The sequence below is a fragment of the Alexandromys fortis genome, unplaced genomic scaffold (assembly GCF_014885135.2).
Source record: "Alexandromys fortis isolate MF-2015 unplaced genomic scaffold, M_Fortis_MF-2015_v1.1 scaffold_32, whole genome shotgun sequence".
Classification (NCBI taxonomy): Eukaryota; Metazoa; Chordata; class Mammalia; order Rodentia; family Cricetidae; genus Alexandromys; species Alexandromys fortis.
In genome coordinates this window covers 300357-325279 of record NW_026067938.1, presented here as the reverse complement: position 1 = coordinate 325279, position 24923 = coordinate 300357, and the positions used below count along the sequence as shown (strand labels likewise).

The 24923-nt window shown below is 37.5% G+C and overlaps 1 protein-coding gene across 2 annotated transcripts in view; it reads left to right on the top strand.

Annotated features, from left to right (window-relative positions):
* The first annotated feature begins 6391 nt into the window (after positions 1-6391).
* Positions 6392-24923, top strand: part of Gpm6a (glycoprotein M6A) — a 229599-nt gene continuing 211067 nt past the window's right edge. Inside the window, exon 1 of one of the 2 annotated variants that reach the window (XM_050147384.1) lies at positions 6392-6694. Coding sequence is in view for 1 of the 2 variants with exons in the window: in XM_050147385.1 (XP_050003342.1) it covers positions 6691-6694 (4 nt within the window). In the remaining variant the exon portion in view is untranslated. The remainder of the gene's footprint in view (positions 6695-24923) is intronic. The other variant, XM_050147385.1, reaches the window with a different exon arrangement.

Below are 24923 nucleotides of genomic sequence, written 5' to 3'. Positions count from 1 at the left end.
TTATGACCTGTGGCTATTCTATCAAGCCACTTTAGTCTGAGTAGGTTGTGTAATAAAAAATTATTAATCATCTCAGAATAAGAAAGTTCCATCAAAAGCCTCAATTGTTATTCAAAAGGATGCTAATAACTCCCCTATTCTAAAATAGAATTCTAGTCATATCTCCAAAAGTTGCCTAGAGATGACACAAAGTTATAACGATGACTACCTGGGACTTAATGAATAATTTGGCTATGTTCTGTAGTGGAACAGAACTTATAGAATGAATCTAACCTACATATAGACAGAGAAGAGGGGTTTATTAGAATGGCTTGCAATCTGTGGTTCAGCTAGTCCAACAATGACTGTTTACCTACAGAAAGTACAAGAATCTGTAGTTGTTCAGTCCACAAAGCGTGATGTTTCAACTGGTCTTCCCTATACCCCAGAATCCCACATATGTAGGCTCTAATGCCAGTGAAAAAATGGATTTGCCAGCAAGAGCAGGAGGCAAAAAGAGCCTTCTATGTCCTTTATACAGGCTGTCAGCGGTAGGTGTGGCCCAGATAAAAGGTGGATCTTCCCACCTCAAAAGATCAGAATTAAAAGTGGGTCTTCCCAATTCAATGATTTAATTAAGAAAAATGTACCACACAGGTGTACTGAGCCTCTTGGGTTTTAAGTTAATTCCTTTGGTAGTGAAGCTGACAACCAACAAAGCCATCACAGGAAATAAGAATGAAAAGGTAAAAGTTGGGGATGGGGAAATGACTTGTGATGTGGGATTCCCCTCTGTATACTATGAATATGTTTTTGTTTATTAAAGAAGCTGTTTTGGTCAATGACTTAGTAGAGTATAGCTAGGTGGGAAATCTGAATAGAGATATATAGAGAAAGTTAGGGAGATGCTATGTAGCTGCCGAAGGAAACAGATGCTGGATCCTTACCAGTAAGCCACAGCCTTATGCTGATACATAGATTAATAGAAATGGGTTAGTTCAAGATGTAAGAGCTAGCTAGAAATATGCCTAAGCTATTGGCTGAGCAGTATTATAATTAATATAGCTTCTCTGTGATTTTTTTTCAGGTCTGAGCAGTCGGAAAATGAACAAGTAGCCTCCTTCTACAGGCTTGACTGGTAAAGTATTTTCCATAATTTCTAGCACCCATGTAGTAAGTGGGACATGGTAGATCTAGCAGTAATCTCAGTACTGGAAGGTGAGGACTGGAGGTTTCTTAAAGCTTACTGTTTAATGACTCTTGTTGACCCAGTGATCTCCAGGTTAAGTGAGATACCCTGGTCTGTACAATGGACCCAATGCTAATCTCTGGTTTACATACACAAATGTCAGAAACATATACACACTCTAATAAACAATTTTAAAATATTTTTATTTTTCTTCCTTTTTTGAAAATAGATTGTTTTCATACAATATATTCTGGTTACAACTTCCCCTGCCCCAGTCCCTTCTAGTACCTCCCATCTGGATCCATACACTTTCTGTGTCTCCTTAAAAATAAACAGACATCTAAGAAATAATTTTGATTCTACTGGACCTATTGGTTTCGTGGGAGCCTAGGCAGTTTCGTGGATGCTCACCTTACTAGACCTGGATGGAGGTGGGTGGTCCTTGGACTTCCCAGAGGGCAGAGAACCCTGATTGCTTTTTGGGCTGACAAGGGAGGGGGACTTGATTGGGGGGGGGGGGGGGAAAGGGGAGGCGGCGGTGGGGAAGAGACAGAAATCTTTAATAAATAAATTAATTAATTAATTAAAAAAATAAAAAAATAAAACAAGAAAAAAAACCCCAGAAAGTTGAAATAGAACAAAACAAACAGGACAAAATGAGCCAAAGTAAACACAGGAGAAACATATGGATGCAGAAACACACGTTTCCACACATAGGACTCCCATAAAAACACAAAGCCAAAACCCATGTATATGCAAAAGACCTGTAGAGTAACATAATAACACCAGAAATGCGACAAAGGATCTCCAAAGATGCTGCTGAATTTGTTTCATGTTGGCCATCTACTTCGAGATGTGCAGCCTACCCAGAAGAGCAGTTTGTTTCCCCAGCAAGAGTCCCTTAAGAAAACTAAATTCTCATTTACAAGTGGTTATCAACTGTAGATTGCCTCTGGGTTAGGAATAAAGGCACGTGCTCACTTCTCTCCGCTCTAGAGCCCTCATTTGATGCAGACAGGTGCAGGCCCTGTGTATGCTGCCTCAGTCTCTGTGAATTCTTATGTGTGGCAGTCCTACTGTGTAAAAAGGTCTTGTTTCCTCCATTCCCTTTTCCTCTCACACTCTTACTGCTTCCTCTTTCATGGGATTTCCTGAGCCCTGAAAGGAAGGAAATGATGGAGGCGTCCCATTTAGGGATGAGTGTTCCAAGGTCTCTCACTCTTTGCATAATGTCTGACTGTGTGTTTCTGTATTCCTATCTGCTGAGGAAGAAGCTTGTCTGAAGATAATTTTTTTAAAATTATAAATAAAAAGAAGTACAAGAGAGTCACCATTACAAATAGCAGGCATTTATTGAGGTAATGGATTAATTTATGTGTTTCTATTGAATCTACATATAAAATTTTGCATTTTTAAATTTCTCAAATAATATAATGGCATTCCACTTGAATGGTCATTTTAAAATAGACCACTAAAACTTCATATATTATTGTATAGCTGACTAAAAGAGAAATAAAAATGATTTTGATTACTATATGTTGGTGTTTGGTAGTCCATATCTTTATTATTATTGTTTATTCTTTGAAAATTTTATACATCTTTCAAACAAAATATTGGCTACAAACACCTTGTTTTCCTTTCATTTCTCTCCATTTTTCATAACACTTCCCTCTCCTACCTGTCTTTTTCTCTCCTTTTTGACTGTCAGGTATAATCAGCACTACCCATACGTGCTTCGGTGTGGGACCATGCACTGGATCATAGGAAAACTATCAGTGGCCATACCTTCAACGAAAAAATGAGTTTCCCTTTCGTAACAATTATCATCTGCCAATTGTTCCTCATTAAGGGGAGGCCTGGAGACAACCTCACATATCTATGGAGAAACTTTTTGCAGGCTTGATCTTCTACATGTCTTGTGGAGGTGCAGCTGACGTGCTTTATGAATGCTAAGGAACGTCATGTCCAAAAGACATTTGGCAACATTCCTCCTGATGCTTCAGTCCTTACATTCTTCCTTCCTACCTTCCTTCGCGATCTTGGAGTCTTGGGACCGAATTCCCTCCAGTGAACCGGGCCTTAAATCCAACCAAAAGTCTGTTAGTAACCCCACAACAGTCAGGTTATTATTGCATCAGTGGTCATATCTTGCCTGAAAGGTCCACACTGTGCCATGTAGATTTTAGTGCTGGGTAAGAGGAGTAACATCTTTTGATCCCCTGCAGCGCTCATAACACCTTCCAGAAATATTAAAGGTAGCCACCAGAGAAGAAGTTTTTCTGTTAATTTGGGATGGATTTTTCTGCCTTTTAACCAAAGTGTTTGTATCTTCAGCAATGGGGATGTGTCGTGTAATTATGCTGGGTAATCAAGACACTGGTAACAACCTATGTTGTTTTGGAAACCTCTGGGGCCTTCATCTAGGTCATAAGGACTATTCCATGCTTTGTCCTCTGATTTTGCATATGAATTTAATAACTTAAATCTACTGGGAACAATATCATCTATTTATGTAGGATATCTCCATCTCTATTTGAACTCATTTATCATTTTTTTTTTTTTTTTGTTTTCAAGACAGGGTTTCTCTGTAGCTTTCGAGCCTGTCCTGAACTCCCTCTGTAGACAAGGCTTGCCTTGAACTCAAAAAGATCCATCTGTCTCTTTCTCCCAAGTGCTGGGATTACAGGCATGTGTCACCCTCAATTTTTAAGGCTTTTATTTTAAAATTAGCTTGGTAACAAGTGGCTTTTTAATGCAATCTCAATTTAGGTTAGTCCATCTTCTATTTCCTCTGAACTTTGTTCCCCATCCCATGCCCGGTTAATCCTTTAACCTTCAGTGTTTCCTTCTCCTCCTTTGTATTACGTATGTTCTACTATCCCTTCAAGTATATTTTTTAATCAATATGTGAGACAGTAGAGGCTTTCACATGACTTTCTGTACCACATGTTCGTGTTCTGTACACATTCTCCCACCCCCAAGTTCCCACAGACTTTCACAAACCTCCCTGCCTAAGTCTTTCTTCCTCAGGGTTCCACCTCTGTACATTTAAATGTCTTACCAATCATTGACTATCCTCCCTCTTTTAATGCATCACCGCCTCCTTCAAAAAAGGCCCCTTTCTAGTTTCTGGACTTCCATTGTGTTCCAAGTTAAAGACACAAAACAAATGATTTGAAGCAGGGACCTGACATCCAAATGAGAGCGAACATGCAGAGTTTCTCACTGTGGGTCCGAGTTACCATACTCACCATATTTTTTTTCAGTTCCATCCATTTGCTTGCCAATCTTATGATTTTATTTTTTTACAGTTGAGTGGCATTCTGTTATGCATGTATACTTCATGTTTCTTATCCATTAATGTGTTGATGAACATCTAGGTTATTCCATTCTCAGAGCCACAGCTGACAGAGTGTCAATGAAGATGGTAGAAAATAAAGTCCCTGCCAGGTCATATGGCAGTTCCATCTACAGTTCTGTGATAAACTGCCAGAATGATTTCCAAAGTGGCTTCACTAATTTGCATCCCACCAACAGTGTATGAGTTTCCCCTTTCTCTATCTACGCCAGTGTTTGCTGTCATCTGTATTCCCGACGATGGCCATTCTGTTAGGGATGGGATGGAAACTTAGTTTTAATCTATATTTCCCTGATAGTATTTATGCACTTAAACTGTATCCTAGTCATTTATATTTCATCTCTTATAATTTTCTGTTCAGGTCCACAACCCATGTTTTGAATTGGGTTGCTTAATTCTTCTAATAGTTTTAGGGACATTTAAAGAATTTCTGAATCATGTTCTGCTAAAGAATACCCAGCCCTTTCTCAAGCATCTAACAATCTCCATGGATACAATAATACAGTGTAGTAAACTGATTGAGCTTAGGCACTACAGCATCTGTGCTTACCTATGAATTTGTCTTGTCTGATTGCTACATAGAGGAATTGGTGCAAGTGCTTAGAAATATTGCCTAGCAGTGATATTCACATCATGATGTCAGCATTATTTAATATTTCAGAATCATGATGGAATTCCACAGGAATTCCAAAGAAATTCTAATTTCTCAAAATTATATTGTCTTGGAATGGACCCCGGTTGCTTGTAGATCTGAGCTTTCGAACCAGTCTTCAAAATTCATGATTTATTTATGTAGAGCTACTGAATGACCAGCATGCTTTGCTGTAATCACGCTCTGTTCACGTCTATCAGTTTCTAGAACAGTGATGTATTTCTGAATGACATGTTGACCACTATCATAGTTGATAACTGTTATGGACTACTTCCTGTCTCCTCCCACAAGAATGACTTTCTACTCCCATTGAACTGAAATGCATTAGCAACATCCCCACCCGGAGTACATCTCTTCCTTTGTGGGAGAAAAGGCTGAGCAAATGTTTCTAAACCATGTGAATGATCTTCTCTGTACGTGTGCATGTGTGCTGCTGAAGATACAATGTATGTATTGTGTAATACCTTCACCATTGGATGGAAATCTCACATTTGGTAACAGGGTCTACTTTTTCTTCTCTTGTTCTTGGTATAAATTTGTATACTTAAGGGTGTGTGCTACACAAATCAGAAGCTTAAGACACTAGGGATTTACTAAAATAGCCTCTCCAGGATAAACCTTGAACAAATTAGGCCAAATCCCTGTAGAATTATTATTACGTCTTTTGGCTTAAAGGAACATTAGAGGTAATTTTTTTCCAGATCGTTTATTTTACAAATTAGGCAACCAAATCCCAGTGTATCGCTCGTACAGCAGGGTTCCAACTCCAGCCTCCTTCTGTCCAGGAGCTTGTCCTTCTGTCCAGGAGCCTGCTTGTCCTTCTGTCCAGGAGCCTGCTTGTCCTCTGCTTTCAGGTGAATTCTTCTCATCATGCTTGTGTGTTTGTGTGTGGGCAAATGCGTGTGTTTAGAATTTTATAGTCATGTTATATCGCAAAATGAAGCATTTAATGTAGAAGAGATTGCGTGGTATAAAGGAAATTTTTCTTTCTATTGTTTTTTAACATCCATATTAAGAAAACATTGTACTAAAAACAACAGAAAAATAGACATTGAATAATTTCATATCATGTTGTCATTTTTTTTTCTGTAATTCTTTTTTTTTCCTGAGTCTGTCCCTCTTCCCACTATTATTTTGGGTAAGAGTTAATTGCTGGATTCCTGGGGTGCCATGAGAATGTGTAAGTTGACAATGTGTTTGGGATGGGGACATTTGCATTTAGCTCTTTAGAGAGTGAAAAGGGTCAGGGTTGGGGCCTCTGGGAGCTAGGCAACTGAGAAACCAGGGAACTAGGTTTCAATCAGGAGAGGCAGGTGGAGAGAGGGAGGGGTCTGCGGGCACAGCGGCTTTCGCTGGGCCCAGCGGGGTTGTCTCCGCTGGGAGGGGCCAAGCTGTCAGTGGCTGGGGCACTGGGAGCCCGAGCGCAGCTTGGACAAGTGGACTGCACGCAGCGCCGGCCTCTTCTTTCACACATCTCTGGGGAGCTGAGGAGAAGGAGGAAGACTCTTGAATATGGGTGAGTGCAGCGCCCCCACCCCCACCTCCAAGGCTCGGCAGGGCAGGAAAAGCTGGTGTTCCAGAAAGGGAAGCTTTGTGAACCACTGATTGCGCCGATCTCCCCCACTGGCCATCCCCTCTTGTGCTGTGTGCTCCTGCGGCTGCCTTAGAGCCTGACTCTGTACTCATTCCGGGAAGGAGGGAGGGGAGAGTGAGTGCCTGCGACTTTGCTGCACCTTGCTCTGGACATTACCTGAGGGATTTTAAAAGAGAGATTAGAAATAACAAGCAGATTACAGGAGGAACAGCATTTGACAAGTTTGATGAAAGCTTTGCGGCACAAGTTGAACTGAGTCATAAGTAACGAAAACTTAGAAAACTTTCAGCTCCTAACAGGTTTGAGTAGAGGAAGACACTGAGGAAGGGCGAGATTTGGGGGTAATTTCTAGTCCCCTGTGTGAACGGTAAGCCCATTTTCCACAGAGGTTGTAAAGTAGAGGCTGACTGCTTCACTTTTTCTTGGAAGAATCTTGCTAAATTAACGATCTAGTTAAAAGGACGCCCTGAGTGGCTGGCTCACCTCACAGTAGGTAGTTCTTGCAGCAGTCAGCTTTGCTCCAGTTTCTTTGGAGTAAGGCGGCGCAGATTGGCACACTCCCAGGAATGTTGTGGGGTGCAACGGAGGTGGGAGGACTGGGTGTCTGCCCTAGGGACAAAAATCCAGCATCACAAGGTAGTGGTGTGAGAAAAGTTTTTAAACCTGTGAAGAAGTGGACCCACTATCTGAGGACTTGGCTGTGGTTGTACGTTTTCTGCGTAAAGTGCTCGCGCAATATTGCATTTCCACTGTTACTGATTAGAGATCCACCAGCCGCGGGGGATTTACTATGCAAACGCCTGTGGACTCACTGCTTCCGGTCCAAGTCCATTAGCCGCCCCTCCCCCGCTGCTCCCTTGTCCTTTGTTGTAAGTGATTTCACCAAGAGCAAAGGAGCCCTTTGGGCTGACATGCCCCTGTAGAAATTCCTAAATTCCCACAGGCTCAGTGTTAGGGGATGCTTTGACTACTAAGCAGTGGGGTTTATACACACTGGCCAACTTGGAAGAAAAGAAAACAGAAAAGACGAAGGACATTTTTGCCTATGAATGTTAGCTGTGATCAAGACATTGATAGTCTCTTCTTGCATGACCCTGCAAGAATCTTAGAAAGACTCATTTTTTTAAAGTCCTTTGAATAAAAGTGTTGGGAATGATCTCCAGAATGAGGTCTAACTGGAGTATTTATTTTTTTAAGCGGAAATAATATTTTCAGGTTATAAAAGAAAAGCAAACCGCTTCCCCGTTAATGCACAGGCTTTTAAAAGTACAGTTGTATTTCTGTGTCACTAGAAACAGTTGCATGAGAACAACACCTGTGGAAATGGTCTTTCTTGAATAAAAAGCCAAATTAACTGATTTGATGTAATCTTGTCACGAGCTCTATTAAAAACCATCAATATGCTAGCGTTTATAAAGTATGACATTACTTACCTTGATCAGCTTATGCTTGAAATGATTGGCTATCAAACGTTAAGTTTTTCATTTCAAAGTTAATTATCTCTAAAGTTTGTATTTTCAAGTCATAAAGAAAACGATTGACTCTGGATTTTACTCAGATTCTTGTGGGTAAATCACTAACCAAGTGTAGAAAATGCTGTGGGACAAAGTTGGAGTTGGTGCCTGCAATGCCGGAATCATCTGGAGTTCAGCCTTAGTATGTAAAAGTATAGTTCCCTCCGGAATGGATTACATGTTCCTCTTGTATTTGAGATTGCCCAAAACTCATGTAAATGTCAGTTACCTCCTGGGAGACGGGACTTTAGAGGAACAAGTGAGAAACCACAGCTTAGGAAAGAAAAGATAGAATAAAAAAGGCAAACAATTAGTATACAGTTGAAGAGAGAGAGAGTCTAAAGCCAAGACTCAGAATAGAAATGAAGAGAAGCAGTCTGCAGAAAAGTTAAAAGAGGCAATGTGAGAAAGGAGGAAAGAAACATGCCTGGAAACCACATAGAATATACTTTGTTATTGAAGTTACAGTCCTCCTCTTCCTTTCAATTTACTTGTTAAAGAACAGAACTTCATTTCTTAATACCTCTTTATTGACTGGTGAAATGTTGTTAGGCAGTGACTCAGAAATGGAGTCTAGATTGTTCCAGAAAGTGAGGAAACAGCACAGGAAAATGTTGGACTGTCCCAGCAGTCTGTATGTTTCTTCTTCTGTTGTCACGGTAGTTGAAAATAAAACGTGTAATGAATGTGCACTCCTTTGATCCTAGCACTCAGGAGGCAGAAGCAGGCAGATCTCTGAGTTTCAGGCCAGCCTGGTCTACGTAGTAAGCTCCAGGAGGACAGCCAGGAATACACAGAGAAAACTTGGCTGTTAAAAAGAAAAACAAAACAAAATAAAACAAACAAACAAAAACCAAAAAACAAAGAAGGAAGGAAAAGAGAAGTGTAGAAAGGAAAATGGTGCTGTAGGGATGAATGTAATAATCATTGATTGTCTGAGACCTTACTCTACCACTGTGGAAGAGTAAGAGCAATGGGTTAAATAATTCATAGTTTTTTTTTTTGTTTTTTTTTTTTTTTTTTTTTTTTTTTTTTTTTTTTTTTTTTAGACAGGGTTTCTCTATGGTTTTGGAGCCTGTCCTGGAACTAGCTCTTGTAGACCAGGCTGGTCTCGAACTCACAGAGGTCCGCCTGCTCTGCCTCCCGAGTGCTGAATAATTCGTAGTTTTAACATCTATAAAGCACATGACTAATTCTCAAAAAACAAAACAGAACAAAACTTCATCATCATCAACAACAACAAGTTCCTTGTAAGGTAGGGAAATAGAATTTGGGGGGTTTATTGGGCTTTCCTTCTCCAGCAATGTCCTTGGTTTGGTTTAGAATAACTCCTTTTCACCTGAAACTTCTCTGAAGAATGGTTGAAGAAAATAGATTATATTTAAAAAATGCAAGGCTAACTGTTTGCTAAGCATATTACTATTTTAGCTTCAAAGTTAACTTTAATTACCGTTCATGCTCTCCAACTGTGGGTTTTTTACGGTCCAGTAGAGAGGTAGGTCAAGGATATTTAAAATTTCTTTTCTAAGCTTTTTAGTCACTGCTCTACTTAAATATGTGTGAATGTATAGATATATGTATATATATAATTTATACTATGTACTATAGCATTACTAATCTTTTTTCTGTTTATAAATGGTGTTATTATTTAGTATTTTGGCATCTGTTACTGATGAAGGCTGTTGCATTAAACTTGATTTGGAGGAAGATAAAGGATCTGTGAAGGGGAGGATAACCTAAGTAGATAAAGGGTGATTCTAAAGCGGAAAGGAGTTAAACATGCTGTGGTGAAGGAAAATATGAATCTGGGTCAATAATAGATCTTAACTTTGGAAGACAAATGCAAAGCAGCAGGAGTTTTGAATTATACGAAAGGAAATGGGAAGTAAGGGAAGTCTTTGTAACGTTAGTGTTTAAGGAAGATACATTGACCACAGCACTTAAGGGGAAAACTGGAGGAGATGATGTACTGAATTATCAGAGCAGTACTGAAATGATACCTCCAGGCTAGCCCAGTGTCACTGAGTACAGAGGGAGAAAGGCAAGTGGAAGACACATCTACAAAATCATGCTACAGAATAACGAGGAAAATGAATATATTCTCTGGGGATCTGAAAGCTTCACAATGGGGAAAATGGTAGGATTTTTAACGCCATACTTAAAAGATAAACTAGATGACTTATTTTCGGGTTATCCTGGGCAACTGTTGAGTTTCCTTTTTAAAACATCAAGTAAAAGTTGACGGCTAGATGTTTAAATGAAAATGATCAATAAGTTCTAAAGACATACTAGGAGTTAATAAGGAAGAATGAGAAGGGATTCAATCATGTAAGCGTTCCCAATCTTTATTGAAAGATACTCCAAGAGAAGGAGTTATTTACTTGAAAGAGTACAGGCAACACTGCTTAAGGGGCAAGAGAGAAAGGAAAAGCTGTGTTTTGAAGAAAACTGTACCAGTTACCAACTATGTACTAAATGTCTTAAGATTAGAAGCTTGATATGTGATACCATAAAAGTTTAGTGATAGATCAAAAACCCATACACTTTTACAACAGAGAAGAAAAATCCAAAGAAGATATTTTTCTGCCATTCAGTTTCAAATAAAAATGGAGTTGACTAATAATATTTAAAATTGTTTAAAGATTTGGACAAAAATAATAAGACATAGTATTTTTTTGAGTTTCTGATTTTATTCCAGGGGAAAAGCAACGTGTAGAAGCAGTGATGGCACAAACAGACAATGTTTAAAACTGGTCGCTCTTGTAAATCGTTGAAAATCTTCTATTCTCTGGCATTTGATTATGGGGACTATAAGTTTATTTAGTTCAGGCTATTATTCAATAATAATTAGAGGAAAAATGTGAATCTGACAAGTTCAAACTATCTTCTTTAAAAAATAGAGTATAATTGTATGATCCTATAGTCTAGAATCTAGATTAATAGACAATGGTGCTTATGGATCATTGAATTCCCTAGTATATTATTTTCCCTAGACAATTATAATAATCAAATGACACTGTGATCCAGATAAAGATAAATTAGTGTGATGGTGTTTCCTCCTGCAAATCAGTTATTCTCCAAACAAGTCTATTAAAACAATTCCTTGCTGGGGCCGGAGAGATGGCTCAGCTGTTAAGAGCACTGGCCTGGCTGTTCTTCCAGAGGAATCACGTTCAAGTCTCAGCACCTGTATGGCAGCTCACAGCTGTGTGAAACTCCAGTTCCAGGTGATCCGGTATCCTCATGTGACAGGCAAAACACCAATGCACATAAAATGAAAATACGTTATTTAAGAACACCAGAAAATGTCTCATTGCTAACTCTCATGGTTCTACAGGTTCACTGTTAGCTGATCATTTTTTTTAATACGCAGTCTTGAGTTGTCACTATAATGTTTAGGTAATCAGCCATCTGAAGACTTTGTCAGCTTAGTGATCTGAGATAGCTCACAATTGGCTGACAGTTGATAATGTCTGTTGATTGTTAGCTTATCTGTGGCCATCTTTGGGCTGTTTTTGGAAAGAAAATGGTTTCAAGAAATAGCATCCCCCAAGTGAGCATTTTAAGATACCCAGGGGCTGACCTAGCCTCAAGGAAGTGCCCCAGGACATGAGTTCTGTTTCATTTTCTGGACCACAAAAGTTGAAAGCAGAGTGACTCAATCATAGAGGAGATCAGGGTTATCATCTTGATATCAAGTACGTGATGGCTGACGAAAGGAAAGTCGGAACTGATAGAGCCGACTAAACTATTTCATTCTGAAAAGAAATCCCTCATAAATGTGCTATATCTTTAATCAGAAATGTAAAACTATCTGATCAGTTACACCAAGGTTTCACAGCAAAACACTGAGTGTGGAAATTGAGGCCTGAGTGGAAATATGGTTGTTGAATCCTGAGATTCAACTCTACTCCAAATAGTGGCAATAAAATCAGCTAGTCTTTCTTATTTTCACTTAAATATGAAATTCTAAGGGAATTATAAATTGATGTTTTATTTATAATTTATTTAGAATAGAACTTACATCGTAAGTTCAAATGCAGATAAAATAGCAGCGATATTCACTATCTTCTTATCATAAAAATTAAATTATCATTGATGATATATTTAGGATCTTATTTTTCTAGAGTATTAATTTTTATTCGTACATATACTTAATTATACTTCTCTTTGAAAAGATGGACTTAAATTATCTATGTAAATTTCTATTTCATAAAACTTCATCTAAATCTTTGTGTTATTTTTAACTGGCAAAGATTGGAGTTATAACAAAGGTTAAAAATGAAAGGTCTTTTTCCTAGACAATTGAAAAACAAAGAAAACCTATTTTAAATTAGATTTTTAGATTAAAAGACAAGGTTCATTTCAGCTTAAAAGTGTAGAGATTCAAAAAAATTAGATTCCTACTGTGTCTTACCTTAATTTATTGAAGTCATTTTATTAGCAACTCTTTAAAAAGAAATAGGAATCAGGGATAGACTATATAGACTTAATATAATTTAATATTTCACATGCTTACTACTCAAAGTAAAGCAAACACATATCTCTCCACCTTAAGGAATCAAGACAATTTTATACATACTCACACACATACACACACACACACACACACACACACACACACACACGAGTCAAGCGATTAGCAATTGAAGGAAATTATTCTTTAGTTTGTTAAGATATCCATTTACTGCTTATTCTTGATTTTTTTCTTACAGAATCTCTAATTTTATTAGACTAGCAAAGAGCCTATTAAATACCAATTCCTGGGTCAGACTCCTGAGACTCAGATTCAGAATACCTGGGGTCCAGACCTCTACCTATGGTTTTAAAGCTCAGTTCAATTAATTTTGAATCAGGAACTGTGGGACTGTATTGAGAAATAAAATGCCCAGAATGCTCCTCTTCTTCAGCAAGCTGATTATGCTAGTCATTACAATTTAAACCATTTTCTTATATCAAGTATACTAATTCATATTTACCGCTACTTAAACATTCACTACCAAGGCCTAGATTTTGAGATATCCACATTTTCATTTTATCACACTCTCACTGGAATGTGGTTATAGCTGATGTCCCCTTTTTCTCCTGGGCAACCTAATGTGGCATTCTTCTTTCAGAGTTTGCTGAATCTCTTTCCCTAAAAATTTCTCATAACTTCCGGTCTCAAGGCTTCAGGTGTTGTTCATCATTATATGAATTTCTGGATTTTTGCACTCAGCTGTCTGGCTCTCCTTCTGCCCCTCCAGTCCCTCAACATCAGTATGTTCAAAACTGACATGACCCACCAAGGTTTAGCTCACTCTCTCCATCCACTCGTGCCTACTTTCTTCCTCTGGTACCTAATATAAAGAGATACTTGTAGTTAAAGGAGAGATTCTGTAAAAGAAACTTGAATGCAGTGTTCAATGCATTATTAAATGCATGCCCATTGCTAGAAGAATTTGGTCAAACTATGAGACTAAGGTGCAAACACTTGGAACTTAAGTCAACATTATATCCAGTTAAAATATATCTTCTGGCTAAGTTTGTGGCACAAGCCTTTTATCCCAGCCCTGGGTAGGCAGAGGTAGGTGGGTCTCATTAAGTCTGAGACCAGTCTGGTCTACATAGTTACACGGTTACATGGTGAAATTCTGTTTCAAAATAAACAAAATCCATCTTCTTGTCTAGGAACACCCAATGACTGATTCCTGCATGTCTTGTTTTCGATAAAGGTTATTTGCTAATATATAGTTTCTCTTCATTACTTGGTGCCATGTCTGGATACTGGGAGGGGAAGTGCTTTCTGGAAAGCAGGCCAAGATATCAAATTCATGTATTTTAAGGCATTTATCTAATGGTGCCTCCTACCAACATACAAAGTAACTGAAGTATAAAGCTGAGTATTAAGACACATTAAGTCTTAATAGTGGTAAGGTACAGAAAAGAGGGCAAAACTACTATGTAAGTCTGTCTGTCCAGAAGAGGATAGCGATATGACTGGACAATACTAGACAAAGAGCCTTGCCAAGAGATAAACAATAAAGCAAATTTGAAGGTTCTACTGAAAAAAAATATTGGAGTTAGAGTAATTCCATTAGTCAAAGAAGAAAAGCATTTACAATAAGTCACCTACAGTGTTCAGTGCAACAAAAAGAACCCAGAAAAGTCAAATATGGCTCTTTAAGAATTTTTTGTTTTATTGAAAATAGTTTTTATTCTTGACAAAACAGCGAACCTCTAAAGATGCCATTGAGTTTGTTTTCCATTGATTATCTACTGGTGGACGTGAAGCCCACCCTAAGAGTTTGTTTCTCCAGTGAGACTTCCTTGGAGGGAACCAAATTCTCATTTGCAAGTGGTTACCAATTGGAGAGAGCTGCAGAGTTAGGGATGGAGGCTTGCATGCATTTTTGCTTCGGCTCTAGGGCTCCATCTGGTGCAGACCTATGCAGGTCCTGTGACTGCTACCTCGGTCTCTGTGAGTTCCTATGTGTGTGGATTCCTGTTGATTTAGTGCCTCTTGTTTCCTTGGATTTCCTCCATTCCCTCTGGTTCTTACACTTTCTGCCTACTCTTCCACAGGGTGTCCTGAGCCCTGAAGGGAGGGATTTGGTGGAGACCTCTCATTAGGGCTGAGTGTTCCAGGGCCTCTCACTCTCAGCATATTTTCTGTCTATGGATCCTTATTTGCTCACATCTGCTGAAGAAGGAAGCATCTCTGATGATGGCTGAGCAAGGCACTGATCTATGAGTACAGCAGAATGTCATTAGGACTCGTTTTATTAATACATTCTTTTGGTAAAACTGAAATAGTTGGTGTTACCCTAGGCCCCTGGGCAATCTAGTCTCAGGTTCTTGATCATCTAAGCAGTGTCAGTAATGGATTGCATTTTGTAGAGTAGGTCTTACGTCAAATCAGATATTTGTTGATTAATCGCACAAGTTTTATGTCACAATTACACTAGCATGTCTTGCAGTCAGGACACCGTGGTAGAGCAAAAGGTTTGCTTGTCCATAGTTTGGTGTGTATGTTTCTTCTTTGGTGGCATTCATAGTTCCTTCCTGTACCAAAGATGCTAAGAGCATACAGTTGAAGACTCCATGTAGGCACCAGCTCGACCACTTGACTTCACTCAATAAGTTTTATTAGTGTTGCCTTCAACAACAGGGCCTTGCCATCATTTTGTAGAGAACAATACACAGTCTTGGCAGCAGCCTGAGTTATTTGGGGGTTCCCATGGGAACTCTTTGGACAACAATTACATTAGATATAACTCATTTCCAGGACTGGAAATTTCATTGCTTGACAAGTGATGTCCACCTGGGAATATCTCTCCTCCATTATTTGGTGATTTTATTTATATAGTATTTATTATATGTATTTAGATAATATCTCTCTCTATATATATACATATATACATACATACACACACATATATAATGGCCCTAAATTTTAGGGTTCTTTATCTATATTCCTGCCCTCTCTTTCTTCTCTCTCTTTACTTCATCCTCTGATTCCATCCCTCTCTCACCATCTATAACTATCTGTCTAACCTGTTTCCCTTTTCTGAGGAGATCTATTGTTCAACTGTAGTTTCTTACTCTATACCTAACCTCTGTGTTTCTGTGAGTTATAGCTTGGTTATCATTGATTTAGCAGCTCATATCAATAACTAAGCTATTGCATGCCATGCTTTTCTTTCAGAGGCTGAATTACCATACTTAGGATGATTATTTTTTACAGTTCTACCCATTTACCTGTAAATATAATTTTTAACTGCTGAACAATATTTCTTTGTGTAAATGTGCTACATTCATTATCCATTCTTCTGTTGAGGGACATGAAGTGTTTTTCCAATATCTGTATGTTATGAATACAACAGAGATGAACATGATTGAGCAAGTGTCTCTGGGTTAAGAAAAAGCATCTTCTGTGGATTTTTAAAATTTGCACAATCCAAATGAAATTAAAGTCTCTTTAACAAAAGGATAAAGGGTGAAGTTTTCTCTTATAGACAAGATTTTAAGAACTAGGAAAGAGAGGGAGAGATGAGAGGGAAAATGAGAAAGGGAGAAAAAAAGAAGATGAAGGAAGAAAAGGAGAGGAATAGTTCATGAAGGGAAAGAGCTAGGGATGGAGATGAGGGAAGAAATGACTATGAAGAGAAGATTCATGGTTAAGGGAAAACAAAACAGGAAAGACAATTGGAGGATGCTGGATGTGTGGTTCAGTGGGTAGAACACTTTCTTAGAATGAGCAAGGTGCTGGTGTAATCACAGCACCACAAATCAAATGAATTGTGAGGATAATGATTAATAATAATAATAGAAATAGGAGAAATAACAAAATAATAACAGAGAATGATCTAGAAGAGGAGTATGGGGTGTTAGTGTTAGTGAAACAAGATGACAGAACTCCTAAGCAATTTACTGGGGAATAATATAATAACCTTACTTTGTATCCCTTACATCTAGACTTGTTTGTTTGTTGTTTGTTTTTAAGACAATAGCTCACTATGGACTTCTGAGTGTCCTGGAACTCACTGTGTATACTATTAAGCTGGCCTTACACTCACAGAGATTAACCTCCCTCTGCCTCCCAAGTGCTGATATTAGAAGTCTGTGCCACCATGCCATGTTCTCTAAATCTAGTTTTGAAAGTAAAAATGAATTACTTATAAATTTCTGTGTGGTTTCCAACCTGGCTCTTCAGCAATATGGTATTCCCCTATATATGCCATGAATATGTTTTATTGCCATTGGTTAATAAGGAAACTGCTTTCGGCCAAAGGCTTAATGGAATGAGGACTTTTTAAAAAATAAATTATTTTTTTTCCTAGGCCAATCACAAATTCCTCTTCCTCCCTGTTCTCCTCCAAGTCCTGCTCTCCTAGCAACACCACCCTAACCCCACAGCAACCCAATCCATTCCTTCTTTCTTTTCAAGAAATGGCAAGCCTCCCAAGTGTATGACCCAGACATGGCATGTTAAATTTTAGTAAGACTAGGCACCTACTTTCCTATTAAGTAGGGCCAAATCAACCCAGTGTGAGGAATAGGGTCCTAAAAGCAAGAAACAGTCAGAGACTGCCCCTGCTCCCTCTGTTAGGAGTGCCACAAGAAGACCAAGTTACAATTGTAACATATGTGCAGAGGGTCTAGGTCAATTTCATGCAAGTTTTGTGGTTGGCAATGGAGTCTCTGTGTGCCCGGTGAAGCCAATTAGTTGATTCTGTGGGTTTTCTTGTGGTGCCTATGACTCTTGTCTCTCACAGTTCTTCCTTTCCTCTTTGAAAAGCTTCCCCGAGATCTAGCTAATGTTTGACTGTGGGTCTCTGCATCTGTATCCATCAATTGCTGGGTAAAGACTCTCTGACCATCTGAGGATTTTTTTTAAAGTGAGCTAATAACACCCATTTTAATCACTGTATTAAATTTATTATTCTTCCATTTTTATTAAGAGGTAACATGCATTGATTATCAAGAATAAATAGAAATTACATAACCTAAAATTATGCTAGTAAGTCCATTAAACGAGATTAAATGTATCATGGATAAATCCTTGCCAGGGAAACGTCAGGAGGTAATCATTCTTATCTCCTAACTCTGATAATGCTGATCTATGCTACTGAGTCTCATGGCTGTAAATTCAGGACTTAGATTAAGAAGCCTATAGATTCCCAATCATCTTTGAACCAATACGAAACAAAAACTAGGATAGAAGACCCACATCAGAAGAAGCTTCTTTTATAGTCCACAAATCTTTGATTGTTAGAAATTTCTGTGTGGTTTCCATCCTGGCCCTCTAATGATGTGGGATTCCCCTTTGTAAGCTATAAATATGTTTTATTGACATTGGTTAATAAAGAAACTGCTTTTGGCCAATGGCTTAACAGAATATAGATAGACTGGAAGAGATAGATATATATAGAGAGAGTAGGCAGAGTCAGAGAAAAGCCACGTAGCTGCCGCCACAAGAGATAGAGTCCAGACGCTGGGCAATACGTTACAGGTAGGTCACAACTATGTGGCGACACAAAGATTAATAGAAATGGATTAATTTAAGATATAAGAGCTAGCTATAAATATAAATAAGCTAATAGGTCAAGCAGTGTTTTAATTAAAACAGTTTCTGTTTATTTTGGGTCTGGGTGGCTGGGAATGAGCAAGCAGTCTCTGTCTACACTCTAATGGCTAGCAGTCCTAAGGCTTCAGAACAAGATTTTTCATTTTTCTTTTATGCCTCCTTAGATTTTCTTTATCCATATTAAGTGAGGATTAAATAAAAACAGAACTTGAAAATAGCAAAATACTAAACACACATTCCCAGGCATTAACAGAGGCATCAATAGTTTTATGCACTCAGTGCTTACTTTAGTTCATTATTAATTTTTGTATGGTAAAAATATCTTATTGTATATTGATATGTGACATAGTAAGTTGATATTTTTACTTTCATTTAAAAAATTGTTTTTATCAATATAATGTTGGTGTTTAAAAGTTTAAAATCTCTGTGCTTAAGAAAATAAAGCAAAATTAGACCGCCAGAGGTTAAGGGCTATTAAGGGTTAATTTCTTACTGCTGTCTCTGCCTCTGTAGACAAAAGTTTATTTGCATGAGAGAACCTACTGCTTGCATTTAAACATAATGTAACTTTGTGGTTATTGCCTTTGTAAACCCCTGACTGAGATGGCTGGGTGCTATGTTCAGGAATCCCGAGTCCTGGATAGGCCTGGCACCAATACATGAATAAAACCTCTTCTTTGTTAAAAAAAAAATTGTTTTTATTCTTTGTGTGTATGTATGATGTATGTGCCTACAGGGCACACATAGCAAGGTGTGCATGTGGAGGGCAGAATATGACTTTGTGGTATCGGTACTCTCCTTTTTTCTTTCTGTGTGGATTCTGGCTATCATCTATTCAAGACATCGGACTCACGCAGCAGCATCTTTACCTGGGGAGCTAATTTGCTGGCCTGGTTGATATTTTAATGCATAAATTTTATTTATTTTAACACCCTAAGCTTTTGAAAAACATTGCCATTTGTGTGTGTGGACTTTGAACATTTCATTCTCTTTATTTGGTACACACACACACACACACACACACACACACACACACACCTTAAAAGTAACATATAACACAAACAAGATAGTATCCCTTGTCCTATGGCAATTATGATGCCACAGGGATCATTTTGCCATCCTAGAAATAGTGTTTTAGCCACTGATAATATTCTCTTCTTTTAACATCATAACATGATAAAATTCTCAGGTCTAGGTCCTCAGCAAAGATATCATTTTGTTATTATTTAAATATCAAAGTCAAGAGAAAAGAACACTATCAGATAAACTAAAGATCATTGCTGACCTATATTTTTGGGTATAATATTTTGCGTTTGGCCTTCCTTTTACTAAAGAAAAGCCTAAATTTCAAAAGTGCTCAGTTACATTTTGGAGTTAAGCTTTCTTTCTTTTTATTATTTCTTTTTATTTTTTGTGCATAGGTGTTTTGCCATGCCTGTCATGTCCCTAGGAACTAGAATTACAGACAGTTGTGAGCTGTCATGTGGGTGCTGGGAATCGAACCCCGGGCCTATCTGGAAGAGCAGTCAGTTCTCTTAACCACTGAGCTGTCTCTCCAGCACCTGGAGATAAGCCCTCAAAAGAATTGTGAAGGCATATTTTATTTAGTAGACGGTTTCCATTAAAATAAACCTACTCTATACTTTAGTCTCTCTTTGAAAGGACAAAAAAAAAAAAACAAACCTCATTGGATACTTGGGGAGTTCTCTGCATTACCTTTTTTGTACCTGTACAAAGTGGTAAGATAAGAGAAAGAGCAAATAACTACATCCTTGATAAGCACAGCAGATGTGGCAAGGTTATCTGTCACTGCCATCCTCCTGACATTATTCCTTTCTACAGAAAGTCTAAAAAGAAGGAAATAATTTTATTTGTTAATTATATGTGAGAAAAAAATTTGAATGACGTTTCTAGAGAGAAAATATCAGGGTGGTTTGCACCTAGATGTTTCATATGTTATACAAATGACAGAAATGACTGGGAAAAAATTAGTCTTAATAGCATTTCATTTCTAACAGTTTGCTTAATTAATATCCATTTACCCAACACAATAAGTATATCGTGGTTCAATAAGATGAGATGTTAAATAATACGCATTGCAAAAAAGTCAAAAAAATGTAAAATCTTGATCTCAAGTCACATGTCTCGTTGTATATAATATGAGGCCAACAAAAATTCCTTGGTAGTAGAGTATTTTTTTCCCAGCAAAAAGCAACCTTTGAATTTATCTTAGTGTTGATTTGACTGGAAAGAAACAGGTACCCCTAAGGGTGAACCACCTGCTCACTTTGGTTACTAAATAGAATGACAGAATGAGAGAGATAGAGTAAGAATAATTTAAATTTAGGAAGCACTTTTATTTATTGAGATTAAAGAAATAACTTGCACACAGGGAACCATCCGATTATTCTGAAGATTAGCTGCAGATACACAGATTAGTATAAGAGCTTATTTAGAACGCTGGCCAGGAGTGGAAGGAGAGCTCTAGAGATTATGGTCATACCGGGTTTTATAAAAGAGTACCTTGAAGAGAAACGGGGTAGCTTGTGACTTTGTAAGGAAGTCGGCCAGTAGGGATGTGGGAACAGCCGGTGAAGAACTGCAAAACAGCCTTGGGTGTGGAGTACGCATGCTCCAGGACACACCCGCATTTGCTTTCACTCCAGGTTTTGCTCAAAGGGTATTAACTTTTCTCTACTAAATTTCCCATCCTCTGGAAAGGTATGTGGGACCACACCTAGCCAGAATTTTATAAACAAAGTAAAATGTGCCCTGGGAGTGAGCCAGGCAAGGGGTTAACTAAACAGCAGTGTCTTACCCTTCCTGTTCCCTTGCCCTATCGCTCCAAATCTAAGCCTTCCCTCATCTTCACAGGCACGCTAACAAGCCTACTGTAGCCTGTCCAGTATCTTTATCCTGTACACGTTATATGATCAACACACAGCTTTTTAAAATTATCGTTAACTTATAAAGTTAGTATATAAAATAATGGATTTCATTATAGCCTGTTGATGAATGTATGTCAATTACATTTAGCTCTTACTTTTCCTTTCCTCCCTGCCATTCCTTCTCTCTTCATTTGCTTATCTCTTTTTTTCCTTCAGTTACCTCCCTATAATTGCTTTCATAATCATGCAATGGTAGCATTGCTGGGAGATAGCTATCCAATCAGATTTGATTACAAATATAATAACAAAATAGATATTACAAATAATAAAGCCACAAACATTCTTTTAGTGACTAGAATAAGACATGGGTGGAAAAAAATGGATGAGTTTGGCATTCCAAGGAGAAAGCGGAAGGATCAGCAAGCATAAGTAAAAACTGAAAATATTCACAACTTTGGTAATTACCAGTTAATTAAGCTCTATATCCCCATAATTAAATAGGGGAATGATTCAGAATACTTTCTGTTGGCCCCATTGTTTAATGTTGCTGTGTTCATCCATTTATAGACCTTCCATGACTTCCTGCTATCTTACATGGTCGTCCATAGAGGATGTATCAGATAATGGTCTTTATAGAAAACAGAATCGTTTATTAAGACTGTCGAGCCAGGTTGAATTCATATAGACCTTGAACTTCCAAACAAGTTTTAAAGTCTAACTAAATCACTACCATGATCCAATAAGAAATTTATAACATCTGATCTAGAGTTGAGAAAGATATAATTATTGAATTAAATAGTTTATCCTATTTAAAATAAAGTATTAAATATAACTTAATAAAATATTATAATGATTAAAATAGGTTTAAAAATCTAAAATTTAAATACTTCGGTTGTACATAAATATGGCATAGTTCAGTTTCCATAAACATAGCAAATCAACAGATTGTTTGTTATAGAGTATTGTAAAAAGGTCATTCTATTCCATCCTGCTTAATAGTTCAATACCTGTGTGATTGACTTGCCACAAAGGTGAAAGAGAGAGATTCCCTTTTTTGTTACTTACATTTTACAATCTTACCTTTAGGACTCTAGAATCCTGCAAATCAATTCCATTCACTTTCTTTTCTTTTCTTCCTCTTTTTTCTAATTTTCTCCTTCCTGGGCTTTTTCTTTGGTTTTTAAAATTCAAATGGTGCATGCTTGAAGGCTATAATCCTTGGGGTTGAAAACCTTATTCAGTGCTCTCCTCTCTTCCATAGCAGGGCTGATTCAAACAGTATTATTAAACCCAGACACGGCACAACATAATTAAAATAATGCATTCAGAATAGGTAATTAAAAAACTAATTGGATATTTGCAACTTTGCCTTTTATTTATTTGTTTATTTTTGCTTGTCCCTGAAACCTTCCTCAGTTACTATGTAGTTAATATGTGCTGCTATGTACAGATGAAATCCAAATATGATCTATACAAACTTTATCTTCTACCAGGACACAGGACTTTTCTGTGTGATCTTCCATTTCCTGCAAGGACTACAGAACTAGGATACAAGTGCCTGTTTGTTTTCCTCAAGTTGAGCCCTTCTGCTTTCTTTGTCACTGGCTTTCATCCTCTGTCCCAGTGGCAGTAGCTCACTATTTATTTATTGGCTGTTTAGTATGGAAAAACATCTAGTCTTTCAACATTGACAACAAATTGAGTCTGCCCATCACGCTACACTGGGTATCATCTTTGCCTGTTAAGCTCTTGGCTGGTTTAAATTGTACTTGACTGTCCTCAAAGTTTGAGAAGTCCGACTGTGGGCTGTTATTTTTCAATTCCTATTAATACTTGCCAAATCTTTTGTCTTGCATCTTTATACTCACGACAGCTTCTAGGTCAAATTTTAGTTTTGATCATTGAATCTTCAGAAGGAAAGCTAAGGCACTGACATAGCCAGCTCCTTTTCAGTGTTGGCAATAGAAACTGATTAGCTGAATGCTAGTTTTGAAGTCATAGCAACAAGTCCCACTTACTATCTTTTAGGCATCTCAATTAAGTTTCTTTGGTCTGTGGAAATATAATTACAGAAAAGTTTCATCTCCTGAAGAAAGTGAGTATGTGTGAGAGAACAACTTTGTAGAGTTAATTAAGAATACTTTACTAAGGTTCATTCCTTTAACTTATGAATTATTTGGGCTCCTTGATTTTTTTTTATTTCCAGTTTTTATAATAGGCTTTTGAGGGACTTAATCTTTTAATTTTAAATTGACTATCTGCCAATATTCTCGGTTCCATTGTTGAGGCTGCCAAGCTAAGTATATGCATCAATCACCAGAGGAAGAGCACCAAAGTTGTCCACAGAGGCAACAAATACCAAATTGTACTCAATAGAGACTCTGGATAATTTTTAGTCAATAAAATTATTCTGAGAGAATACAGCAAAAGTTACATTCTAGAGAAACATAAATTTAGAGAACCCTTTTATTTTTATTTTAAATTGATAAAACTGGATTTAACTAGATTTTTTTTATTGTGCTGAAGATGACTAATAATATAGTTTCTGCCTACATGAAAACTCTTTTTATATCATAAAATCATAAAGTTCCGACGTCTCTTGGAGAGTAATGGATAAACAAGATTATACTATCGTCATTAAAAGGAATTAAACAATAATTTATGTTGTCTAATTATTTTCTTAACAAATGAAAAATTTAACTTTTCTCAGCAAATGTATTTTATATTGGTTACACATTTTTGTGAATAATTGTTGATGTTATGTATACATAAGACTATATGCATATATATATGACTATGTATGGAGTGCAGGCACATTCATATCAGCACATGTAAGCGAAGGTTGGACATCAACCTCAAGCGTCCGTCAACCTTTCACTTCATTTGGAACAAGATTTTGTTGTTGTTGATTGATACATACACTAAGTTAGCTGGCTTATGGCACTTATAGGAATCTCCTAGCTCGACCTCTCCTTTCCCTGAAGTAGCTCTGGAATAGCAGGAATGGGCAACTGTGCCATAACTTTACCAGCCATGGGTATTTGGTTAGGTTTCCAGTACCAGATATGATTTCTTTCTTGAATAACGTTGGGTCTTAAGTACAATTGAGGAGCTCTTGGTTTCTGCCAAGGTATACTGCACCCTTCAAGTTATTGTGTTGGTCATTGTTGTGGTTCATAGACATCACAGCTTGGTAGGACTGTTTGTGGCTTCCCTCCTTTGAAAGCTTGCAGAGTGCCTTCTGGTACTAAGGAGATTTTTCCAAAGAAGAGGTGTTCATATCAGTTCCAACTTAGAGGTATTTGGGCCCTGTGTCTGTAGTGAATAGTGTCCTCATTAAAAATCTTAGAAAAAATGTTATAATAGTTTAACTCATAGCCATTTAGAATTGAAAAACAATCCAAGTACCCTTAAACTGGTAAATAAATAAACAAATTTTGTGACTGCCATGCAAAGAAATTCTACTCAACATTAAATCTTGAGACCTGATAGACATGTTATTCTTTCCAATGGTCACTTCATTTACTGCTGCCTTAAACATTTTCTATGTCATTTTATTAAAATGTGAAAATCCTATCTTGTTTCTGCCTTTTACCCATTAGTGCAATTACTATTATATCACACCTAACAAATCAAATGCTAATTTTAAGAAAGCCAATATAATTTGAGAGAACATTTAT